Here is a 20,868-nt window from a genome sequence, read left to right as displayed (position 1 = left end):
TACTGATTGAACTACAATTTCCATTCGCCAACTGTACTTCATACAGATGGAACTTGTCTATGCACCCCTTCTTTTTTTCATCCATCCCTCCCTCCTCCCATTAAAAAACCCACTAATTTTAATAAATCGCTTAATTTTTAAACTATAGCCATAAAATTTGGTAAAAAGACTCAACAGCTGACCCCAAGCACTAAACTTTAATTCATACTGGATGCTCTTGTCTGTCTACCCCTTCTGTTGTTTCATTCATCCATTGATATAATAATTCCCTTAATTTTCAAGTTCTGGCCATCAAACTTGGTGAAAAGGACTCAACAGCTGACCTCAAGCACCAAACTGCATTTCATAGTGATGGCACCTGTCTATCCATGCCTTTTATTCTTTAGTTCATCCCTCCATCCTCACATAGGAACCCACTGATTTAAATAACTCTCAGAATTTTCTATAAAGTTATAGGCAACTTGGTAAAAATACTGAACTGTAGACCCCATGCTGCAAATTGCATTTTATTCTGCATTTTATTTTTTTTATTCTCATCTACCCATCACCTCTACCTCTTTTCATCCCTCCATCCTCCAACTAAAAGTAATGCATGTCAAAAGTCTTTTTATAGTTATATATTCATCAAACTTGATATAAATGGTCAATTTGTGACAGTTTATATATCTGCCCTTCGTAATGATAGCTCTACTGATTTTCAGTTAACAAAGCCATAGATTTCATTCTGTTTCAAGTAGGCTTTGGCAAGCCAACTCAAGGTTTGTTCACAAACTTTTACTTTCTAGTTCTCCTTGTCCTTTGTCTCTTTCCCCTTTATTGCCTACAAAATTACACCATGTGAATTATAGAAGAATATAATTGTAATGAAGTAGCACATGCTGAAGTAGCGTCCAGCATCTTTGACCATAGTTCATACTGTGTGTCCCTGTCCTCTCGCAGTCCACTCTGCCTGATGATGTCTTTGACATTGGTGGCTGTGGCATGGCTGAGTGCAAGCGCCTGTCCTTTACCTTCTCCGACACACCCGCCTCTAGCCCTGGCCAAGCCCAATCAAACCCCGAGATCACCGTGACACCCCCTGAGTTGGACCCTCCCCTTCAGTTCTGCCCCTCAGATGATCAGCCTATAGGGGAAGAAGAAGGTGAGGAAGCAGTGGAGAATGGCAGCGTGAGTGCCAGCCTGGCCAGTGCCAGTGAGGCTGACTCCAAGTGGGATCGGACAGAGGACCATGTTCCTGGCTACGGTTCTGCGGCGCCCTTGCAGTCCTCAGAGGGCCAACTGTCTGCCATGGGGCCAGTGGACGTGGTCTTCCTGGAGCCTAGAGGCCCAGATGAGACCTCTGAGCTGAAGCCAGTGGAGCTGGATGGAGAGGAGGGCAGTGTGACCAGGCAACTGGTGAGGCGGCTCACCTCCTCTGAAATTGTCTCTGAGGCTGGGCCTCAGAGCTGGGCTGGCGAGGGCAGCGGGGCCTTCTTGGAGAACAGCCTGGAGGAAGCCATCCAGAGTCTACTGCTGAGGCTGGAGAGCCTGGGACAGCGCTGTAGAGAGCTTCAGGATCTTGAGCAGGAAGTGATGAAACTGGAAGATCTCTTGAAGGTGAGAGATCCAGAGCTTCAGTTAGAATTGTCATCCAGGGGGCTAAAATGTTCTTATTTTTACATTTAGTCGAAATTATAAGTAATAATAATGTTCATCTGCAATAGTGCCTTTTATGTTAGTTAGGTGATGTAGTATGGATTGTATTTACTGGTACTGTGTAGTGTAGGCTTCGCGTGCTGCTCCAGTGATGCGGATGATGATGGAGTGATTAGAATGTGCCCTGCTGTGTCCAGCATAATTTGAAGGCTGTGGTTTCTCCCTAGTGCCGGGGGCCAGCTCCCAGGAGTCGCTCCTCCAGCCTCAGCCTGACCGTGGAGAGTGCCCTGGAGAGCTTCGACTTCCTGAACACCTCTGACTTTGATGACGATGATACGGGGGATGACACCACTGCTGTTTTCTTTGACATGGAGACAGAAAGGATTGGGTAAGATCTCTGCCTAACTACCATGACTGTTGTGGACTCTCTCACACTCTGCCTTTTTGTGTGTGTGTGTGTGTGTGTGTGTGTGTGTGTGTGGTGGTGGGGGGGATCGATCTCCGCCCACCAAACCCTCACTCTGTTGGAGAGGCTCTGGCTTGAAGGGTGTTTTCTGTAGCTTCTCAATGACTGTTGTGTGTGTTGTCCATATGAACTTGCTCCTTTCATACACAAGACTTTTACATCTGAAATGTATGTATTATATATTTAATTCACAATAAAACATCATGTTCACCATTTGAAAGACCTGAATGACACAGATTATATACTGATATGTAATAACTGTATTGATACTGATACTGTTACTGAATCAACAAATGTTTTTAAAACCACAGTGTAAATATGCCATATGTGACATCACTTCCCTTAAGATTGTACTGCCCTCTGGTGGTGAGCATATGTCATGTTTGTCTAACAGGCCCGGAGAGCCCCCTGAGGCCAGGGGACACCTGAGCGAAGCCCTTACAGAAGACACTGGGGTGGGGAACAGTGTGGCTGGCAGCCCCATGCCACTCACCACAGGCAATGAGAACCTGGATGTGGCCATTGTCATTCACCTGCAGTACTGCAACCACCTGATTCAGGTAAAATTCTCACCTTGGTGAAAACTCCTGTTCCTCAGCCTGCATTTCCCACACCTCCATGCTCTTGAGTAACTTTTCTCTTTAACCATAACAGTAAAATTAATAGAGTATATCTAAAGTAATAACACTGTATGTATATGCGTAAATGTAAATGACTTAAATTTGGTGACATAAAACACTTTTGTGTTTGGTTTTGTGTGTGTTGGTAGCTGTTGATGACGGGAGGCAGCTCATGGCAGCACAAAGCCTGCCTGCATAAGCTCTCCACCCAAACCCTCCTGCTGGAGGAGCTCACTGAGAAGAGTATCAACCGGCTGGGCAGCATAACCTCAGCTGCTGATGGTGAGTCTGTGGGTGACTCACCTGTAGGACTGTTGCACTACACCCCCCCCCTTTTTTTTTTTTTCTTTTTTTGCTTGATGAAGGACCTCTGTTTAATTTCTCTGGAAAACTTGTGTACTTCTCTATCTCTATAAATAGGTGCAATGTTTTTTTGGTTTTTTTTTGTGTGTGTGTGTGTGCGTGCGCGTGTGCGCCTTCAGTACTCCCTGGGCTGACAGAGCGACCTGCATTACTGGCACTGTGGTCTGAGTGCAGTGGCTCTGGCGGTCTCTTCCACACCACACTGGACCGTGTGTTCAAACAGATGCACAACAGTTTCACTCCACTGCAGGACACTCATCCTCACCATGCAGACTCGGGTACACAGAAAACACAGCTTCAACACAGACATGCATCTACAACTCTGCTCTTATTTATTGTTTGAGTGTGTTTGGCTAAGGTTTGCTCTCTCTCTCTGTGTGTGTGTGTGTGTGTGTGTGTGTGTGTGTGTGTGTGTGTGTGTGTGTGTGTGTGTAGTGATCAGACTAGTGGTGAGCGAGATGGTCGATAGGAGTGAGTTGGCCTCCTCTCCCTGCCCCTCTCCCTCCTCTTTCGCCCAGGATGTGCTGACTGTGTTCCAGTTCCACAGCTACGCCACTGCACACAATGTCACCAACATGGAGCAACACTTGCTTGAGGTGACCAGAGAGGGTACGACAACCCCCCCACACACACACAGACAGTAGTGACTTGAAAAGATCCACAGTATATTTCAGCAGGTTGCCCACAGTGATTGGGATACCGAATGTTTGAAGGGGGCTGTGTGTCATGTGCTGTGTAGCTGTATTTGCTGACCAACTGTGTTCTGGCGAGGCTGACCGCTCTCTACAAGAGCTGAAGGAGATGTCCGTCACCTGCCTCCAGCCCCGCCCCCACACCCTGCATGCTCTGGCTACCCTACTCATCTCTTCTGACCCTGACCTCAGGAAGGCTACCACTGCCTTCCTCTCCAGTGCTGCGTCATACCCACCTTTCAGGTCAAAGGTCAGTGCTGTTGACCACCTCTGTCTCACATTACTGACATATTCAAATTTTGCTCTTTATTCATGGCTGTGTCAATAGGCTATGTTGGAGTTTCTCAACCCATTCCTCAGTGCCCACCAGATGGTTTATATGTCAGCTTTCCTTGCTCCCAGCACACCTTGAATCGAGCCATTAAGTACACTGAATACCTAGTACAGGTGATTACATGGGTTAAGACAAAAATGTGGATCAGTCTGACAGGTGGGCCTTGAGGTCTGGGTGGAGAAGTATTGGATTAGGTGTCTGTCAGGTTAAATACAGGCATTAAGGATTCCAACTTTAAAGATCTTTTATTACAGCAGTTGGAGATTGTTAGGGTGTTTTCACACTTGTACTGAATACTCCGGTCCAAACCCAGGATGGGTTCTGGGGTCATTTGGAAGAAGGGCACAATTTCCTGTTCACAGATTTGCAAAATATTGGACACTAGGTTCATCCACAAAACTTTGGGCACTCAGTTTATCCATTTACTGCTTTTTATTTTCTTCCCTGGATCCAAACACTTCCAGCGAAGAACAGCATTTTTAGATATGTGGATACATATCCACATATTTTTAGATACATTTCACTGTTCAGAAGCACATGCAAACAAAGCCATTTCCATATGAGAGCCATGCAAGCCAGCACAAGTTGTGCCTTTTGCGATGCTCTCAGTACATGCACTCGCTCCGTAAAGGTGATCTTATTATAGTAACCTTGCTCCAGTCCTAAGAAAATCTGGTTTTATTAGGCATATAGTGGTGATAGTCCCATGTTATCACTATTATATGGCTAGTCTACATGAAATACACTTCAGTCCTTTCCCCTCCTTTAGTAAACTTGGAAAAACAAAGTGAAGCAATAAGTCACAGCAATCACATTACAAAATTATCCAGTCATACAGCCACACTTATCACATGGACAGCTTCCACATGTGCAGTGGACTGCACCAGTTTGCTTGAAGTGAATCCCAGACCATTGATTTTTAGACCAGTTCTCTGGACCACTCATTGGCTCAAAAATAGCTATGATACTTAAACAAATGTACAGAACTCACAGAGGAAGCGGACCTGGGTCTGGAAAAGACCTCTAGTGTGAAAACGCTCAGTGTTACTTTGTGTGTGTTGAGATAGGCACTGGATTGCTACACACAAGCCTTATCAGAAGCAGGAGTGCACACACAGAAAGCTGCATGTGCTGCACTTAGCTGCCTGCAAGTGAGTATGACTGACACACTGATTTAACCAGACCTGTTAGTATTCATTCAGTTACAATAGCAGGATTGTGGAGAAGACGTGTTACCAAGTGGCTTCTGTCTCTGTGTCACAGGCAGTGGAGAGCATCAGTGCAGTTGTGTCATTGTGTGACTCAGCCGATGAGGAGCTCCAGCATGTTGCCATAGAAACCCTTTTCACTTTTGGTAAGCCAACAACTAGCAATGACTGTTTCCTCATTGATTATAGGCAGTGTAAATATCATATGTTAATGCCCCAGAGCATATAGATAAAATGCTACATGGCAGCTCCTGTCTGTAATGAGCATTCTGCCCCGAAAGCCCTGCAACTGGCTGAGGCTGTTTGGAAAGAAGAATGTTTGACTCTGTGTGTGTGTGCGCGTAGGTGAGGAGGGCCGACTGGCGTATGAGCAACTGGACACGGTTCCGAAAGAGATGGTGCGATTGGGCACACGCCGCGGTAATGCCGTCACCACTGCGTTCTGACAGGAGCCAGGGATCACAGAGCGAATGCCCCAATGTGTCAGCAAGCCCACCCTCCACCCTAGCCCAGGCAGCCACTGAGACAGAGGCACTGGCCCTCACAAGGCTGCCCATGCTGAGAGCTCATCTCTCCCTGCACAGATCAGTTCCAGCAGTATACTCACCATTGTCATCATTCATCTTGATCTTATATTAACATTGTTACTACCATTTAATTATTTTATGACATCAGTTGATGTTTCTGAATTTGCACTTGTCAGATGCATGTAAATAGAGCAGAGAATTATTGATGTTTTGTTTGGCATATCCTACCTGAACAACTTGAGTTGTGTTTTTTCATTCATCTTAAAATGTACCCCCAGCTCACACCCCCTGCCCCCCAGTTTGGTTTCAGGGATCCTGAGGAACACATTTAACCAAACCCTCTCAGTTACTGTGTATGTATGCATGTATAAGTAAGCTCAAAGCCCTGGGATCACTGGAGAGAGTTAAGCTTAACTCCACGCATCAGAAGCTCAGATCTGTTCATCCAGACCTCACTTAAGGGTCCCTTACATTTGCCAGTCACACTGACCATGGAGCAGCCACGACATGCATTAGATTAAGGCTCAGAATGATTTAGCTGAAATGTGGGTAGTAAAAGCATGAGGACCTGTTACCAGTGACCATAATTGCAAATTCCTCCAGTTTAATTCCAGAGAATAGGTACAGCATTAATGCTAATGCCATGTTGAGTAGGCATGCACAAAGACAAGGAGTGGTGCAAGAGAGCAGTTGAGCTCTTGCTAAGGCTGCTCAATAATGTTTGAGGGCGTATGTGTGTTAATGCACTTTTTTTTCGTATTAAGAGAAGTGTTAATGGATTTACTGTGAATTTGGTTTTAAGCTTCAATGAAGACTGGAAATACAGTGCTCTGTGATCCAACTAGCTTCTGTGCCTGTTGTAACTATACTACTGAGTCATATTATTGACTGTGACAACTGATATTTTTATTTATTTTTTACTTTGTTGCCTGTTACACATCTTTTTCCTTTTTAAAATGGATTACCTGCAATATAGAACATGAGCTAGTTTTTTTGTGTATAAAGTACTCCAGTAATTGTAAATGCTGACCCCCCCTGTACAATGTTTTAATACTGTAAACTTTGTTTTATTAAGTCTTTAAAAGGTGTACTTAACATCTCAGTGCAAAAAGTCATGTAAAATATAAATTGTAGAAAACTCCTTTACTGTTTTTACATATCTTGATATTTAAAACATCCAAAATGTAAATCTCTGGCTGTGTACAATGCCTAACCTCTTAACAGTTTAGTGCTTTGCTATGGCTTAGAAAATTTGATTAAATGAGAAGCTGATGACTGAACAAGTACATTAATAAAAGTTAGTGAGAGAACAAATATTCCCAGGAGTACCAAACTGCTAACCAAGCACAACTGGACAATTTTATATTAACCTTGTTTAGCTGTCAAGACATTTGAAAAGCCATAACTCATACAAAACATGCAAAATAATATGCATTAGGTTGATTCTTTTTGTAATCTGCATTATGTAGTTATGAGTTACTTAAAGTGAGGCCTTTTGTATGTTTTCCTATTATGCAGTGGTTTTAAGTTTTGTTCCTTAATTTATCACTACAATACTTTTGAATTTGGACAAAATCAAATTAGGTGACTTTGTACATATAGTTCCTGTAATTAATGCACACGGATATGCTTTACTCAAATCCAAGGTTCCACAAACATTTCAATAAATGCTAAATAAATGTTACTATTATTTTTGATGGCTGGCCTAAGATTGATAGATGTTGTTTCCAGTTTAGGAAGCTTGTCATATCAACAGATTTAGTTTTTAAAAACTTGGATTTAAATGAATGCAAATCTCTTGCTGTCCAGTATATTGGTCTTTTGAGTTGTCTGTCCTCACAGTTTACAGTATTTCTTTTGATTATTGAAGGTGGCAATAAAATTTATTTTGGCATAATTATCAGGACAATATTACTTATTACTATCAATTGTGTTTGGATTAAACCCTTAGCTCGTGTCAGGAGCTGGAGCATTTTCCAGTCCTAATCATCTATATCTCGCACACCAATTGTGATGGACTTCTTTCAATGGAATGTTAAAAGCCCAATAAAGTTTATTTAGCACTTTTCTAAAACTATTCTAAATCAATTACAAGAGAATACCTTATAAAAGATACACAAGGAGAATAGTGAAAGTATTGAGAGAAAATCTCTTAAGCACAATGATGTAGTGTATTGCAGCATTTGGGGGTCATGACATATCTATGCTCTGCAGAGGTCAACATAAATTTGGTTTCAAAGAGAAGATCAGTATCAGAGGACCCCAGCTGTGGGAAGATTTCTTAGTATCTCAAGTCTAGCAGCTGAATTCAGGACACATTGACAAACATCATGTTTTTATTTAACTTTAGTTTGGTAGGGACACCACTGAAGAGAGTTACTGTAAACTAATCAGGGCCATATGAAGGCAAGAACCAGAATCTCCACATCTTGAATGGAAGAGCATGGGCCATAATGGAAATAATGGATTTGGAACCAATTAGTAAAACCTTTGTATGAACTTTATGCTCATTCACTGGACAACAGAATGGGGTAGGAGGGAAGTGGTAGTCTTGATCCTGATGTGTATGATCAGCATAATATTGAAAGTGGTCTGACTAAGACATGGCATGTAAAGAGTGAACAGGAGAGAGCCAAAGCTTGATCCCTCAAGTACTCTATGCACCTGTATCAAATATTTAAGTTTACCAAAGGCAAAACATACATATCCATTTGAGGTAAGAGTAATAAGGCAAGGACATTATTTGTGATGCAAGTTATTGAGAGATGAGTCATGAGTGATTGTCAAATGTGTCAAGAAAGATACTGAGAGTACCAGTCAGCAGAGATTGTATTGTTTAGAACCAGAAATTGAGGGACAGGATATCTTCACAACAGGGGAGTTCGGAAACAGAAGACACTGATGTGCACTGCAGACAATCAGAGCTCTGGCTCCTCTTTCTTGTTCCTGATCTTATAAGAAATAATGCATGGGTGAAAAACAGAAGCTGGCAAGGGCTTCAATGAATTTAGGATGCAAGACAACTAAAGATTGAGACAGAAGTGAGATCCAGACCACTAGGACAAATTAAATCTAATGCATTACCATGTGAGTGGGAACTTCAACACATTGGACAACTTGGTGTAAACTTTATCATGTTTCCTTATCCTTTTGTAATAACATAGCATTATTCAATTCGTTTCTCAGTGGTTAAGGTACTTCACTAGTAATCAGGTTGCCAGTTCAAGCCCAATCACTGCCAAGTTGCCACTGCTGGGCCCCTGAGCAAGGGCCCTAACTCAATTGCTCAAGTTGTACTCAGTCATAATTGTAAGTTGATTTGAAGTGGCAGCTAGATACAATTGTAATTGCACCCATTGCATCACAAAGGAATAACAGAATCAGAACCTTCAAATACAAAACTACAGTATTATGAATAAAGCCATATATTTAAAAGAAGCTATATACACACAAAACAAAATAAATAAAAAGTCAACATGACCAAGTGGCTAACTTTGCTTTATTACAAATGCATCCAACCTTACCTCTTTCCTCATGACGAGGAGTCAGATCAAGACCACAGGAATCTACACCTCAGGAAGATCCAGCTGGCTGGACATGATATCCAGAACACAGAGCTGCCAATAGCCAAGAGGGTGGATGCAGCTTATGTCCTTGGAATTCTAAGCTATACTGGTGAGTTTACATATGAATTAAGACATGTATCCATTATGAACAAATTGTTAAAACAAGTGAAAATCTACAACTGTTCTCAATCTGAATTCAGACCTTAATTTTAGTATAAGATAGCTAATGAATCAAATTTCAAAAGTATATATAAAAACAAAAACAAACAAAACCCCTCACTGCTGGCAAAAGTATTAACCAACCTAATAAAACATGACAACTTATCTAGGAGGTTATGCAGCTGCAAGAGAAGGTGGAGAATTTATGCAAACCATGGTGGACTTCCTGAATACACCCAACCTCTCAGATGCACAGATCACCACAGTTCTGGAAGGACTGAGTGGAGTCTGCCATCTTCATGTTTCCAACCAGCTTTTGGCCCATTCCATGGGTCTACTCAACATCCTGCAATTTTTTGTATCTCCAACTAGTCAGCTCTCCACCAAAGCCAAGCTCTGGAGCTGTTACCTCCTCAACATTCTATGCTGCAACATTCCAGTCATCAAAAGCCTAAAGAGTTCACCAGGCCTCCAAGTGAATCTGGAAAGTTTACAGAACCTCAACAACTGGACTAGTTGGGACAAAAACTATGCTGAGGAGTTGCTCTACATTTTAGAATTCTGGCCACCCAGCTATAAACCTTGACAGACACCCTAGGAGTCAAGATACATAAAAAGAGAACTGAGACTTAATTTTTATAAAAAAATACAATGTCCAAGTTTACATATGTACAGTGCAAGAAATGCACACAAGAGCCATTAAAAAGGTCAGTCTGAACCTACTTACAGCAACAAATTAAAATAAAAAGGAACACCATTAAAACCAGGAAGGTAAATTGCACATCACATCTTCCAAAAGAAAGGGTAGGTCAAATTAAACAGCAACAACTCAGGCACACAATATGGTGTCTGTTATTCAGGAATGACCAGGGAGGGTGGAGGAAAAAACAAAAAAAAAACACTGGCTTTTTGCATCTGAGGCAGCGTAGTCTTCCTTTTGTAGCACATCCTTAACTCGGTGCACTTAGTTCTGTTTGCACTCCCCTTCATAACTTATTTTCCTCATGACATTCTTCATCCTGACCCTCATCACATTCTTCATTCACATCTGCATCTTCATCAAATGGGTCAAATGCAATCTCTCGCAGTTCCTCCAGGTTGTCTGGACTTTTCCCAGTTAACCTCTTCAAGCAAATTAGTCAGTCAGTCATTCAGTCACATACTGGTAACAGTGCATCAAGTACTACAGAGCTCAATACTTGCCTCAATCATGTCAGCCATGTGTTGGACATGCTTTGCTAGTTCTTGTAACTCATCATTCTCACTTTTCAGCTGAGCAATCTGTTCATCCTTGGCTTCTATCCCTTTGTGCAGCTAGTGTAAAAAAAAAAAAAAAAAAAGTTACATATATTCATGTATGAGAGAGAGAGAGAGACCCACTATATCCTTATACATTGTCATGACTAAATCCTCCCCCCTCTCAAACAGCAGATCTGATCAAATTCACCCACCTTTTCATTCTCCTGAAGAACACTGAACAGGGCTTTTCGTCGCTCCTCTGCCAACTCCTTCCAGTAAGCAGATGTAGGGGTTTCTGAAAGATCTGCAGTTATGCCTGTGCCATGGAATGGCCAATATACCATGAAAAACCCTGAACTGACTAGGTGACATTCTGGAAAATTACCTTTGACCATCAACTCATAGGCTTCCTGAGTGACTCCCTCAGGATGGTTTTCATTTTTTGGATCTGTAGATTTAATTGCCACTTCTGCCTTAACCCTCTTTGAGCCCTTCACCTGGTCTGCACCACATAGCTTCCTTTTAGGAACAGTCTTCCCAGTCTGGAGACAGATTACAAAGAGGAAAGGACTTGGCATTCAGATCTGAAAAATTCATACGTAACTGAGTACAGTTACTTATGAATTTAGCAAGTAATTTGGTAATTAAAAATGTATCAAATTATTTACATCTTGGACCTCCTTTATCCTTTCAAAACGCTTATTCACTGCAGATGGCTGAAGAACTTGAAGTGTTCTCCTCCCTGATGCACATGATCCTTTAGTCTTAAACAAGAACAGGATATTTAGAATATGCAACAAAAATAAAAAAATAAAAAGGGGGGGGAGTAGTACAAGTGTAATTTGTACTATAGCAAACCAGGTGCCCTGCCTTAAATCTTACTTTAGGTAGTAAGAGGGCTCTCCTTACAGCATGTCTCAACTGCCAAAGAGGTACACCCCTCCAAGCATACCATAAACACTACCGACCTACCCAATTCTTCTCCACTTACAGTCTTGTTAAACTGTCATTGTGAGACAGAAAACAGTGTGGTAGCTGAGAAGCCCTGCATGACCCCAGGCCCAGCAAGCGTGGGAAAGGGGCAGGGCAGTTATCAGCTGCACAGGGCAAACACCTCAGATTCCCACAGGCAGCGATTGGTCCTTTCAAATCGTTATCTTGCTGCAAGATTCTTGAACAAAATTACTGTGGGAACTAGCTCTAAAAAGCTCATTATAGCAAACTACAAGTTAAGACCAAGTTAATATTTTCACTCAATACAGTGTCCATCTAAACCACGGTCACAGGTTTAAATAGCAGTGCACAAATGTACCAAGGTGGGCTCATGTTGGCAATGATTAATTCAACTAGAGAAGGAGAGCTGTTAAAAGACAGCAACACTCATGTACATGGATGACTGATGTGGGAACCTCTTTTTTGAAGAAAAAAAAAAAGCATTTTAATTATATCCAACACTAAAAACTGACCATTTTGAACAGAGCCAATAGCAGCCATTTCGCGGTTAAAACGTAGGGGCGCAAAGTGTTTGTGTACAGGGACATGAAAGGTATCGATATGCGTACCAATCACTTCTCAAATTTATCTAGCTAGCTGCCTACCTACATAATCCCGTAACGATCTTTAAATGTTTTTTGATATGAGGATAAATTACTTACCTGTACGTTTTCACAAGGATTCTCCAGGTGCGTCATTTTTCTGACAGCACTCATTTCTCCGAGGTTGCCTATGTACAAGTAAAGACAGCTGTAACTCGAAGCCCAGATAACAGCTACCCAACGCCACCTACCTACATTAACTATGTTACCTTCCTTAATATAGATAGCTAGTGCTATTCCTAGCTTCAAAACAATTGCTTGATCACTGGCTGATCTGTTCGGAAAGTGGGCATAGCTAGAAAGGATTTAAGTCGTGACTCACGATTAAACATTTTGCGAGTTACCACCAAACTAACACTAACCAACCCCCTGGCCAACGCTGCACGTTAAGCGATCAAGACAACGTTGTTTCGTTGGTTAACCGAGCTAAGCTAGCTAGGATAGCTAGCGGGTGCGAAAACGCCGCTAACCACAAGGCAATTAGCGTTAGCTGTTTAGCTTGCTAGCCCCCAACCCCTGAAGCTAACTACCTAGCTAGTCATTCGTTAAGTGCGCCATACTATGCATATAAGCGAACTAGTTAACCGGTTTGTTGATAAACTAAACTGCGATCAGAAATAAATAACGTTAGCTAAGCAAGACAACGCACGATAACCTCACGAATTTTAACCATCAAGTCTAACAAGGTCCTTCTCTAGCGATACCTAGGAGGTACAAAAATACCCAGAAATAGTGATTGTGGGCATGTCCCCTCCCATTACAGCCAAAAATAAATCAACTTACCTAGTTACTAAGATATCAAAGTGCGAACATATCATTAGCTGATTCACTCACCGTATACGCTGTTCATTTCCAACACTGCCACGATTAAAGAAACGCGCCAACGCCACGAGCTTAAGTAGCGTTGTTATGCTTGATCACGTGATCCCGAACTCGCGCGGTACGTTGATTTAAACGTCGTCAGGAAAGCACACGCATGTAAATCCTCTGATGGACTAATTTATGGGCTTTCGAAATACGATTCTGGAATACGTAGTTTGTAGATGTACACAAATTGCATAACACAAACTAAATATTTTATTCTATTTCAGACTGAAAGTACCGTCAACAGTCTAAATCCCTGCTCTGCTAACGTTTGCTATATTAAGAGTTTACTTGAAACAAGTGATGTAAGAAAACATGTAAGATAAATGCATTAAAGTAACCTCACTCGACGGAGACCATCGAACATAAAGTGTGAACATGTATTGTTTTTGCAAATGTTTCAGGGGTACCTGTCATTAAAAATTATATCAAAGTTTGTACAAGGTTTCAAGCGCAATCAATTACGGTTGTCAGAAATAGAGGTTTTGCTTATATGACATCTAATGGAGAGATGAACATAATCCCGTTCTTATCTATAACTTATTTTAACTTTCAAATGCAAAAGATTCTCCAATTGCTGGGAGATTTAACGGCGAATAACATTCGAATACGTGTGCCTATATTTCGCTGGAGCAGAGTTTGTGACTTTTATTTTGAAAAGGACATCTGCTTGCAGTGGTCTTTCCTGCCTCAGATGTTCGTCTTCACACGGAGCATTTGTACCATAGACTATATTTTGTCTTTACACATAACGTATGCAGTCGTTGCGCTTGTACAAATAAATATATAAATGGCGCGTGTTACCCTCAGAACAGTTACCTTTCTAAAACGTCAACAACAAAATAAATAGAAAAAACTTTTAATTCACGTGTCCGTCACGTGACGTCTGCAATAGGTTGCCAGATATAACTTTTTATAATCGGAGTTTTTGGAGCTAGTCAAAAGGTAGTTACTATTTATGAGCACATGAATATTTTCAGCTTTATTGCTGTTAATTTAGAAAATAATCATTCTCTAAGTACAAAAATAATATGGAAAAAGAGGAGTACTACGTAACTGATTATCCATGTGACACTCATCTAATACACTGATTCAGTTAATGAGCTCCTAAAGGATTATCCATAATTTCTTAAACATTTAACTGAAACGGAAATCACCGTGTGCCTTTTTTAGCGAGACCTGGCACCCGCTGTGCATTTTAGGAAACCTGGCAACCACGTGCATTCAGACTTGTGCGACGTTCATCGACAGCCATTTTGAGTTGTTTGTTCAGTTAGAGGCGAGGGTTTGTTGTTTGCCACATAGGGATTAAGGCTCGAAGATTCGAAGAAGCGCTCGAGAGACATTTTAAAACCACTATTTTGTAATCATGGGTCCACCGCGAAGCAAATATAGTCGTTTATTATCCGAAAGAAGGGAGCGTTTCAATTGGTTTGTCAATTTATCTTGACATGGCATGGGTGGTTTGGATGGTTGGTTGTGACGACTGAGGAAAAACTCGAAAACAACGCGACAGAGAGAGAGAGAGAGAGAGAAAGAAAGAAACAAGCTGGGCAGCAATTAATGTTAAGCTTTCGCACAGGAGAGTAGTTATTTAGGAACAGAACGTAAGGTTGTAGTTCCTGGTTGAAGTAATTACAATAGTTGGTGCATTCGCAAAATGACAATGCCGTAATGGCCAACACGCGGGATGAACTAAACTAGCCACGCATTTCCCTGACATTTGCTGGCGTAGCTAGCGAAATAGCTAGCTAGTGAAGTACAGATCAGCTAAAGAACAGGCAGAAAATGTAACAGTTTGGTAGTAAGATAACCGATTACAATTTATTTGAAATGTAGCTAATGTTAAGCGAACTCGGCTGTTGTTGGCGAAGCGTGCAAGCAGCTCAGTTAGCTAGCTAACCTAGTTAAGTTAGCTGGCTACGTTAGCTGGACAGGCACAAGGAGCCTAAGAATGATGACATACAGCAGTGGCACTACAACAGTCCGTGGGTCAATTTCCTGGTCATAAACCCAAGATGTCGAGTAGTCTCCGTGTTATTGTATCTGGTGCCAACGCCTCCAGGCGTCTACATTTCTCTGCCATGATCGCCTTTATCTCCGTCTTTCAGTTGTGTGTTGCTGAGACAGTTTAATGCATCGATATGTATACAAACAAGTCGTGTCGTGTAAGAGAGTCCAAAGTCCGCAGAAGTCAGGTCTTCTAAGATTTTTCTTTGCCTTTTCTTTTAAACTCGCTTCAGGTAGCAGACTCCAATTTCAGCCAGAGAGCTACTTTTCCATTAAAAAAAGTTTCCGGCATGGATTGCGTCACGGAGGTCATTTGTTTTACAATAACATTTATAAAATGCATAGTTCATATTTGTTGAGCGCAGATTTGCAGTAGTGAATTTTGTTTTGTGACATTGATATGTGCTTGATCGTTCATTGCTTAAACATGGTATGGTTCAGACAGAATACAAATTAAGCCCCATGTGCACTACCCATATTGATCTGAAAATGGCTTGATTGCTGTTTGGTAGACTTATTTCTTAATTAGTTAGTGTATTTTACAGGGAGTGCCGGATTTTTTTTTACCTATTGAAACGTAATTTACACAACGTGGCCTGTTCTTGGAGGCTTTGAAAGAAAGCGAGTAAAGAAAGTAATTGCTATATAACAATGGGAGACCCAACCTCTCGACGAAATCAAACGAGAAACCGACTCCGTGCCCAGCTACGGAAGAAAAGGGAATCTTTGGCTGATCAGTTTGACTTCAAAATCTACATTGCCTTCGTGTTTAAGGAAAAGGTGAATTTATGTTTCATTACAGTGAGATGGGTTATTCCTTATAATTGCAGATAGGCAGTTTTTTTTTTTTGTTTGGTTTTTTTTTTTGGTGCTGCTGCAAATATTAAATCGGTTAACTGGCTATCTCAGATCAGACCAAACAGAAATTAGTACTCCAAGTATGTTTTTAAATGTCGACTAGGATAAGGACTTGGCTTCATTATTTTATCAGGCTTTGACACATTTGTAATAGTGAACTGAATTACAATATGTAATGCTAAATCTTGAAGTATACCACCTTCATGCTTCTGGTGCAAGTAAGATATATCAATAAATATGGCCTTTAAATAACTTTGATATATTTGTATGGAAAGGTTGGAAAGAAAAACAAGGCAGTATTTTACAATTTTTATTTCATGACATTGGTGTGTATTTCACAGCTCTTTTGTCCAAAAGTCAAGACTACAATAGGATGAATGGGAGGGAACATTTCTTTTAAATAATTTAGTCTACTATTAAAACAGTCATCCATCTCATTAGTCATGCCTACTTTGTAAAATCCCCCTTTCTTATTTGTTTAGTGTGGTGTAATGAAATATAACGGTTTGATTATTGTTTTAACTATCTCTATTACTTATGAGCAGAAAAAGAAGTCTGCCCTTTTTGAGGTAGCTGAGGTGGTACCTGTCATGACCAACAACTATGAAGAAAATATCCTCAAAGGAGTGAAGGATTCAAGCTACTCCTTAGAAAGTTCTTTGGAACTTCTTCAAAAGGATGTTGTGCAGTTGCATGCCCCTCGCTATCATTCAATGCGCAGGGTAAGAGATGTTGGAGGAAATTTTTGTCTAAGACTTGAATTAACAGAATTAACCTTTTATCACTAATAGAGCTGCATAATATGGACATAATATTCACAATTTTCAATATGTGAATGCTTTGATTAGTCAATGTGCAAAATAGTTGAGATTAGTTAGGATGTCCTGGTAAGGGCTAGACACTTTATTTACCAGTATTTTATCATCAACCCTGACTCTGTAAGGTACTCATCATTATGATCCCGATACTTAACAAAAAAAGCTTCCCAACAACGTCTGTCAAACAGTGGATTCCTTAAATCTTATTCTTTAATCCTTAAATCTCTTGTGATAAAACTGATATGAATGCACTGTAATATTTTGGTATTTCTATTGTTGTAGATTTGAGGAAGTAGTCTAACAGTTACTTTAAATGTTCTTTACACATTCAGCCTACCCAGACCTAAGACTGGACAGCTGACTTTTTGTGAGCAATAAATATTTTAATATTGGAGTGTATATCTCGAATTCTTTGCTTTTGTCACATTTATTGCCTTTCTTCCTTGCTGTAAGTTCCATACAGCATCTGATGAAATTTCTATAATTTTGTGAACAAACTGTTGTTGTGATCTCAGCTGATTGTGATCTCACTATTGTTTCAAAATGTACAAAGGATGTAATAGGTTGCACCCAGGAGATGGATTTCATCCTATGGCCCCGCAACGATATTGAGAAGATAGTCTGTCTTCTTTTCTCCAGATGGAAGGGAGCTGACCATGAACCATTTAGGCCTGTTCAGGTGACTTTGTTCTACACATCAAACAAGCTTGAAGCTTCATAAGATGTTCATAAATGTAAGACACGTACTCTGCCCCTTTACTTTTCTAATTGTATTCAAAGGCCAAGTTTGAATTTCACCATGGAGACTATGAGAAACAATTTTTGCATGCTGCTGGCCGTAAGGACAAGGCTGGAATGGTTATGAACAACCCAAATCAGTCTGTGTTTCTTTTCTTGGACAGACAGCAATTGCAGGTTGGTATTTTAAAACAATTAAAACAAATGCAGGAAGACTGTTTATAGGATGGGAATTTGAAAGCATGTCACTTATATGCACTCTTTCGACAGACTCCAAAAAACAAGGCCACAGTTTTCAAATTGTGCAGCCTCTGCCTCTACCTGCCACAGGATCAGTTGACCTGCTGGGGGGTTGGAGATATTGAAGACCACCTTCGTCCATACATGCCAGACTAGGAGAGAGATGGAAGACTCCTCTGCAGCAAGTCGACCCTATACACATCCCTCCAGTTAAATAGAATTGAACTTGTGCTTGGAACTCTCCTTTTTGTTAACCACTCATTTTCATTCTGAGGTTAATTTAGTCCTTTTTTGGTCCTTCGTACCAGCCCATTTTGGTTTGGTTCACCCATTTGCCCTTTCCTTTAGCTGTCTGATTTTATTTTAAATTGCATGAACATTGTTTTTGAGTGGTTGTCCTCATGGAGCAGCACTGTCAACACCACCAGTCACAGAAGGAACTCTATATGGGGGGGTGGGAGACCAAAGCAAGCAAACCATTGTTCCTTAAATGTGGTTCCTTAAACCAGTTCTGATATCAGTCTCATAAGTGGATAGCTAACTTGGCTCTTATTTTAGAGGAGAAGATATTTTTAAGAATGACAATCAGTGAAAGAGGATTACATGGCCTGAATAGTCAGTGAAAAGGCTAGGCAAACATTACTTCGAATTTATTTGGTGTAGAAATTGCTTCTCATTTTCAACTGCCTTAGTTTTGCTGGACATTGTGTGTCATTCCTTGCCTGTAAGTTGTCTTAACAGTTTTATCTGAGGATATGGACAATTTTAATAGTCTGGAGTCAGTTTTTTGGTGGGTTGGTTTTCTGAAAGTCAATGTTACCAATCAAGCAATTCATGCTACTGCTATCTGATTTTGTCTTTGGTGGTGGATATTCAGTGGGAAATCACTGCTTAAGTTCATGTAACAAAATTATTGTGGAAAAACAAACATCATTAAACTGTTTGATTTTTTTTTGACAAAGACCTTGAGTACTAATAATTACAGAACTGTGCATTTTACATTTATGCCATTTTTTTTTGGGGGGGGGGGGTACTCTCAGCACCCCTCCCCCCAAATACACACACAGGCCCCAATCTCTTTTTTAGGGTCTGAAATGTGACGTTTGAATGTTTGTCTTTAAATACTACTGACCATATCCTAATACAGTGCAAATGTTAATTTTGTCTTTGTTTTATTATGTCATTTCAGAAAGTATACAGTACAAAATGAACATGGTTTCAATATTTTGAATACTGAATTGAAGGTTCTTGATCAGCTGCCGAGGTGCTTTGTGTGCCTTCCCTGAGCAATTATCTTCCCGGTAATCTTGTTTGTTATATCCACAGTAGCAAATGCCAGAGTTTTTCCTTGCTTTAAAACCTGTGCGGTGATCAAGATATCTTCTCCAATTTTAGCTGCATTCATATACCTGTAAACACAAAAGAGTCAGAGATAGAGTTGTAAACTATAGTAAATTTGATAATTCGAAGTTAGAAAAAAAAAATGGATACATGATTGAACCCATCCTGTTAAAGGCAACTCCTAATTCCTCTTCCCACAAAAACCTTACGTGATATTCATGTCGACACTGATACCGGGTTCTCCTTTCTCAGTGTGCATGAGGGCAGTAGTAGAAATGATGTCGACAAGAGTGGCAGTCATTCCCCCGTGAAGCGTTCCTCCTCGGTTAGCGTGTTCCTCTTCCACCTTCATCTCACAGACAACTTTACCAGGACTAGCTGACACGAGTTCAACCTGCAGGGCCGTTCGTGACAACGTTAGCTGATTTGTACATACAATCTGAGACAGTGGTAACGCTACAAGCTATAACATCGCTACTTTTGCTAGCTAGGTAACCAGTTATTAATGTGAGGGTCGCACATGGATAATCATTATTCAGTGTTACGACATTAAACTACGTACTGTCACCGATGATTAACTTCGAAATCGAAACAAAATTAAACGGTTCCTCATCCAGTGTTCCTCATTCAGAAAGCGAGCCGTTGAGAAAACGTCGCAGGATCAACGCTGATTCACTTTTCAACACCGAAACAAGATTCGACAGTGAATCAACCTTGATCAATGACATTGATTCAGCGGTGAATCAACATTCACATGTCAGCTGGGTTTATTACTGTGTTGAAAAGTAAGACGTCGCGACACCAGCGATGATGCACTTTTCGAAATCGAAGCAAAATTCGACGATTCCTCATTCAGCGTTGAAAAGCAAGACGTCGCGGTATCAATGTTGATTCACTTTTGAAAATTAAAACAAAATTCAGTGGCGAATCAACTTAGAGCCACGGCGTTGATTCAGTGCTAAACATTGAAATGTCAGATGGGCACAATCACTCACCTTGTTTAAAACGCGATCAAATCCAGGGCTCTCCACGAGGAAACGCATGACTTGTTTCAATGTTTGTAAAGACGAGGCCATTTTCCACTTGGATTTAAAAAACAAATTAAGGATATTAAGAAGGGCTGTCAACAGCACGCGAGGGCTCCCGGTCTCCGCAGATGTGGGCGTGACAAAATGCAAGCGCGTGAAAATATTACTGGGGCGTGTCAAAAGGTTACTCTTATTGGCCGAATAAGGGCCAAAAGGTTACTCCTATTGGCCGAATAAGGGCCAAAAGGTTACTTTTATTGGCCGAAGAAAATTCTGACAGTTACACAGTGAGACAGTGAGAGGGTTGTCGAATTCCTACTCCTTGGCAGAATGTTACATACGCCCAGGGGCACGTCTTCATTACCTTTAATTAATACGTAGAATATAACTTCATGCAGTTAGAATACAGGTCTCACTCTATTTTTAAACAAAATTAGGTTATTAAAAGAAGCAAATATTCACCGTCGGACTGTGAAACCATCAGCCTAACTACTCAGATGCAGACCTTACAACTCGCGAGGTATGATGAATATGCAGCTAACTATTCACAAAAAAAGAACCACACTT

At 40.8% G+C, this 20,868-nt stretch overlaps 5 protein-coding genes across 12 annotated transcripts in view; 3 read left to right on the top strand and 2 right to left on the bottom strand.

Moving 5' to 3' along the window:
- Positions 1 to 7,745, top strand: part of ripor2 (RHO family interacting cell polarization regulator 2) — a 43,103-nt gene extending 35,358 nt beyond the window's left edge. For 6 of the 7 annotated variants that reach the window (XM_081702255.1, XM_081702277.1, XM_027006378.3 and 3 more), the window contains 10 exons: positions 940 to 1,596; positions 1,863 to 2,023; positions 2,496 to 2,661; positions 2,871 to 3,003; positions 3,204 to 3,362; positions 3,520 to 3,693; positions 3,824 to 4,026; positions 5,178 to 5,261; positions 5,374 to 5,464; positions 5,664 to 7,745. In XM_081702255.1, the coding sequence (XP_081558381.1) occupies positions 940 to 1,596; positions 1,863 to 2,023; positions 2,496 to 2,661; positions 2,871 to 3,003; positions 3,204 to 3,362; positions 3,520 to 3,693; positions 3,824 to 4,026; positions 5,178 to 5,261; positions 5,374 to 5,464; positions 5,664 to 5,764 (1,929 nt within the window). In that variant the 3' untranslated portion in view covers positions 5,765 to 7,745. Of the gene's footprint in view, positions 1 to 939; positions 1,597 to 1,862; positions 2,024 to 2,495; positions 2,662 to 2,870; positions 3,004 to 3,203; positions 3,363 to 3,519; positions 3,694 to 3,823; positions 4,027 to 5,177; positions 5,262 to 5,373; positions 5,465 to 5,663 lie in introns of those variants that run through there. The other variant, XM_081702284.1, reaches the window with a different exon arrangement.
- A 1,576-nt stretch (positions 7,746 to 9,321) lies between these two features.
- Positions 9,322 to 10,156, top strand: LOC113575050 (armadillo like helical domain containing 2). Its single transcript, XM_027006346.2, has 2 exons — positions 9,322 to 9,520; positions 9,741 to 10,156. The coding sequence occupies exons 1-2, from the start codon at positions 9,322 to 9,324 to the stop codon at positions 10,154 to 10,156; spliced, it is 615 nt and encodes a 204-aa protein (XP_026862147.1).
- gmnn (geminin DNA replication inhibitor) lies at positions 9,325 to 13,389 on the bottom strand. 2 transcript variants are annotated; one of them, XM_027006383.3, is made up of 7 exons: positions 13,239 to 13,389; positions 12,465 to 12,532; positions 11,478 to 11,573; positions 11,195 to 11,351; positions 11,022 to 11,113; positions 10,774 to 10,884; positions 9,325 to 10,694 (listed from the first exon to the last, which is right to left on the bottom strand). In XM_027006383.3, the coding sequence occupies exons 1-7, from the start codon at positions 13,252 to 13,254 to the stop codon at positions 10,557 to 10,559; spliced, it is 678 nt and encodes a 225-aa protein (XP_026862184.2). In that variant the 5' UTR covers positions 13,255 to 13,389; the 3' UTR covers positions 9,325 to 10,556. The 2 variants fall into 2 exon arrangements, with proteins under 2 accessions (XP_026862184.2, XP_026862185.2); XM_027006384.3 differs by having other exon boundaries at positions 11,022 to 11,104; positions 13,239 to 13,387.
- A 1,129-nt stretch (positions 13,390 to 14,518) lies between these two features.
- On the top strand, positions 14,519 to 18,893 carry c2h6orf62 (chromosome 2 C6orf62 homolog). Its single transcript, XM_027006353.3, has 5 exons — positions 14,519 to 16,058; positions 16,682 to 16,858; positions 17,508 to 17,633; positions 17,735 to 17,869; positions 17,963 to 18,893. The coding sequence occupies exons 1-5, from the start codon at positions 15,930 to 15,932 to the stop codon at positions 18,086 to 18,088; spliced, it is 693 nt and encodes a 230-aa protein (XP_026862154.1). The 5' UTR covers positions 14,519 to 15,929; the 3' UTR covers positions 18,089 to 18,893.
- A 194-nt stretch (positions 18,894 to 19,087) lies between these two features.
- acot13 (acyl-CoA thioesterase 13) lies at positions 19,088 to 20,451 on the bottom strand. Its single transcript, XM_027006354.3, has 3 exons — positions 20,269 to 20,451; positions 19,483 to 19,667; positions 19,088 to 19,341 (listed from the first exon to the last, which is right to left on the bottom strand). The coding sequence occupies exons 1-3, from the start codon at positions 20,347 to 20,349 to the stop codon at positions 19,185 to 19,187; spliced, it is 423 nt and encodes a 140-aa protein (XP_026862155.1). The 5' UTR covers positions 20,350 to 20,451; the 3' UTR covers positions 19,088 to 19,184.
- Positions 20,452 to 20,868: the final 417 nt, after the last annotated feature.

This window comes from Electrophorus electricus, chromosome 2 (genome assembly GCF_041902795.1).
Source record: "Electrophorus electricus isolate QZ-2024a chromosome 2, ASM4190279v1, whole genome shotgun sequence".
NCBI lineage: Eukaryota > Metazoa > Chordata > Actinopteri > Gymnotiformes > Gymnotidae > Electrophorus > Electrophorus electricus.
This window is presented reverse-complemented; position numbering and strand designations above follow the sequence as displayed.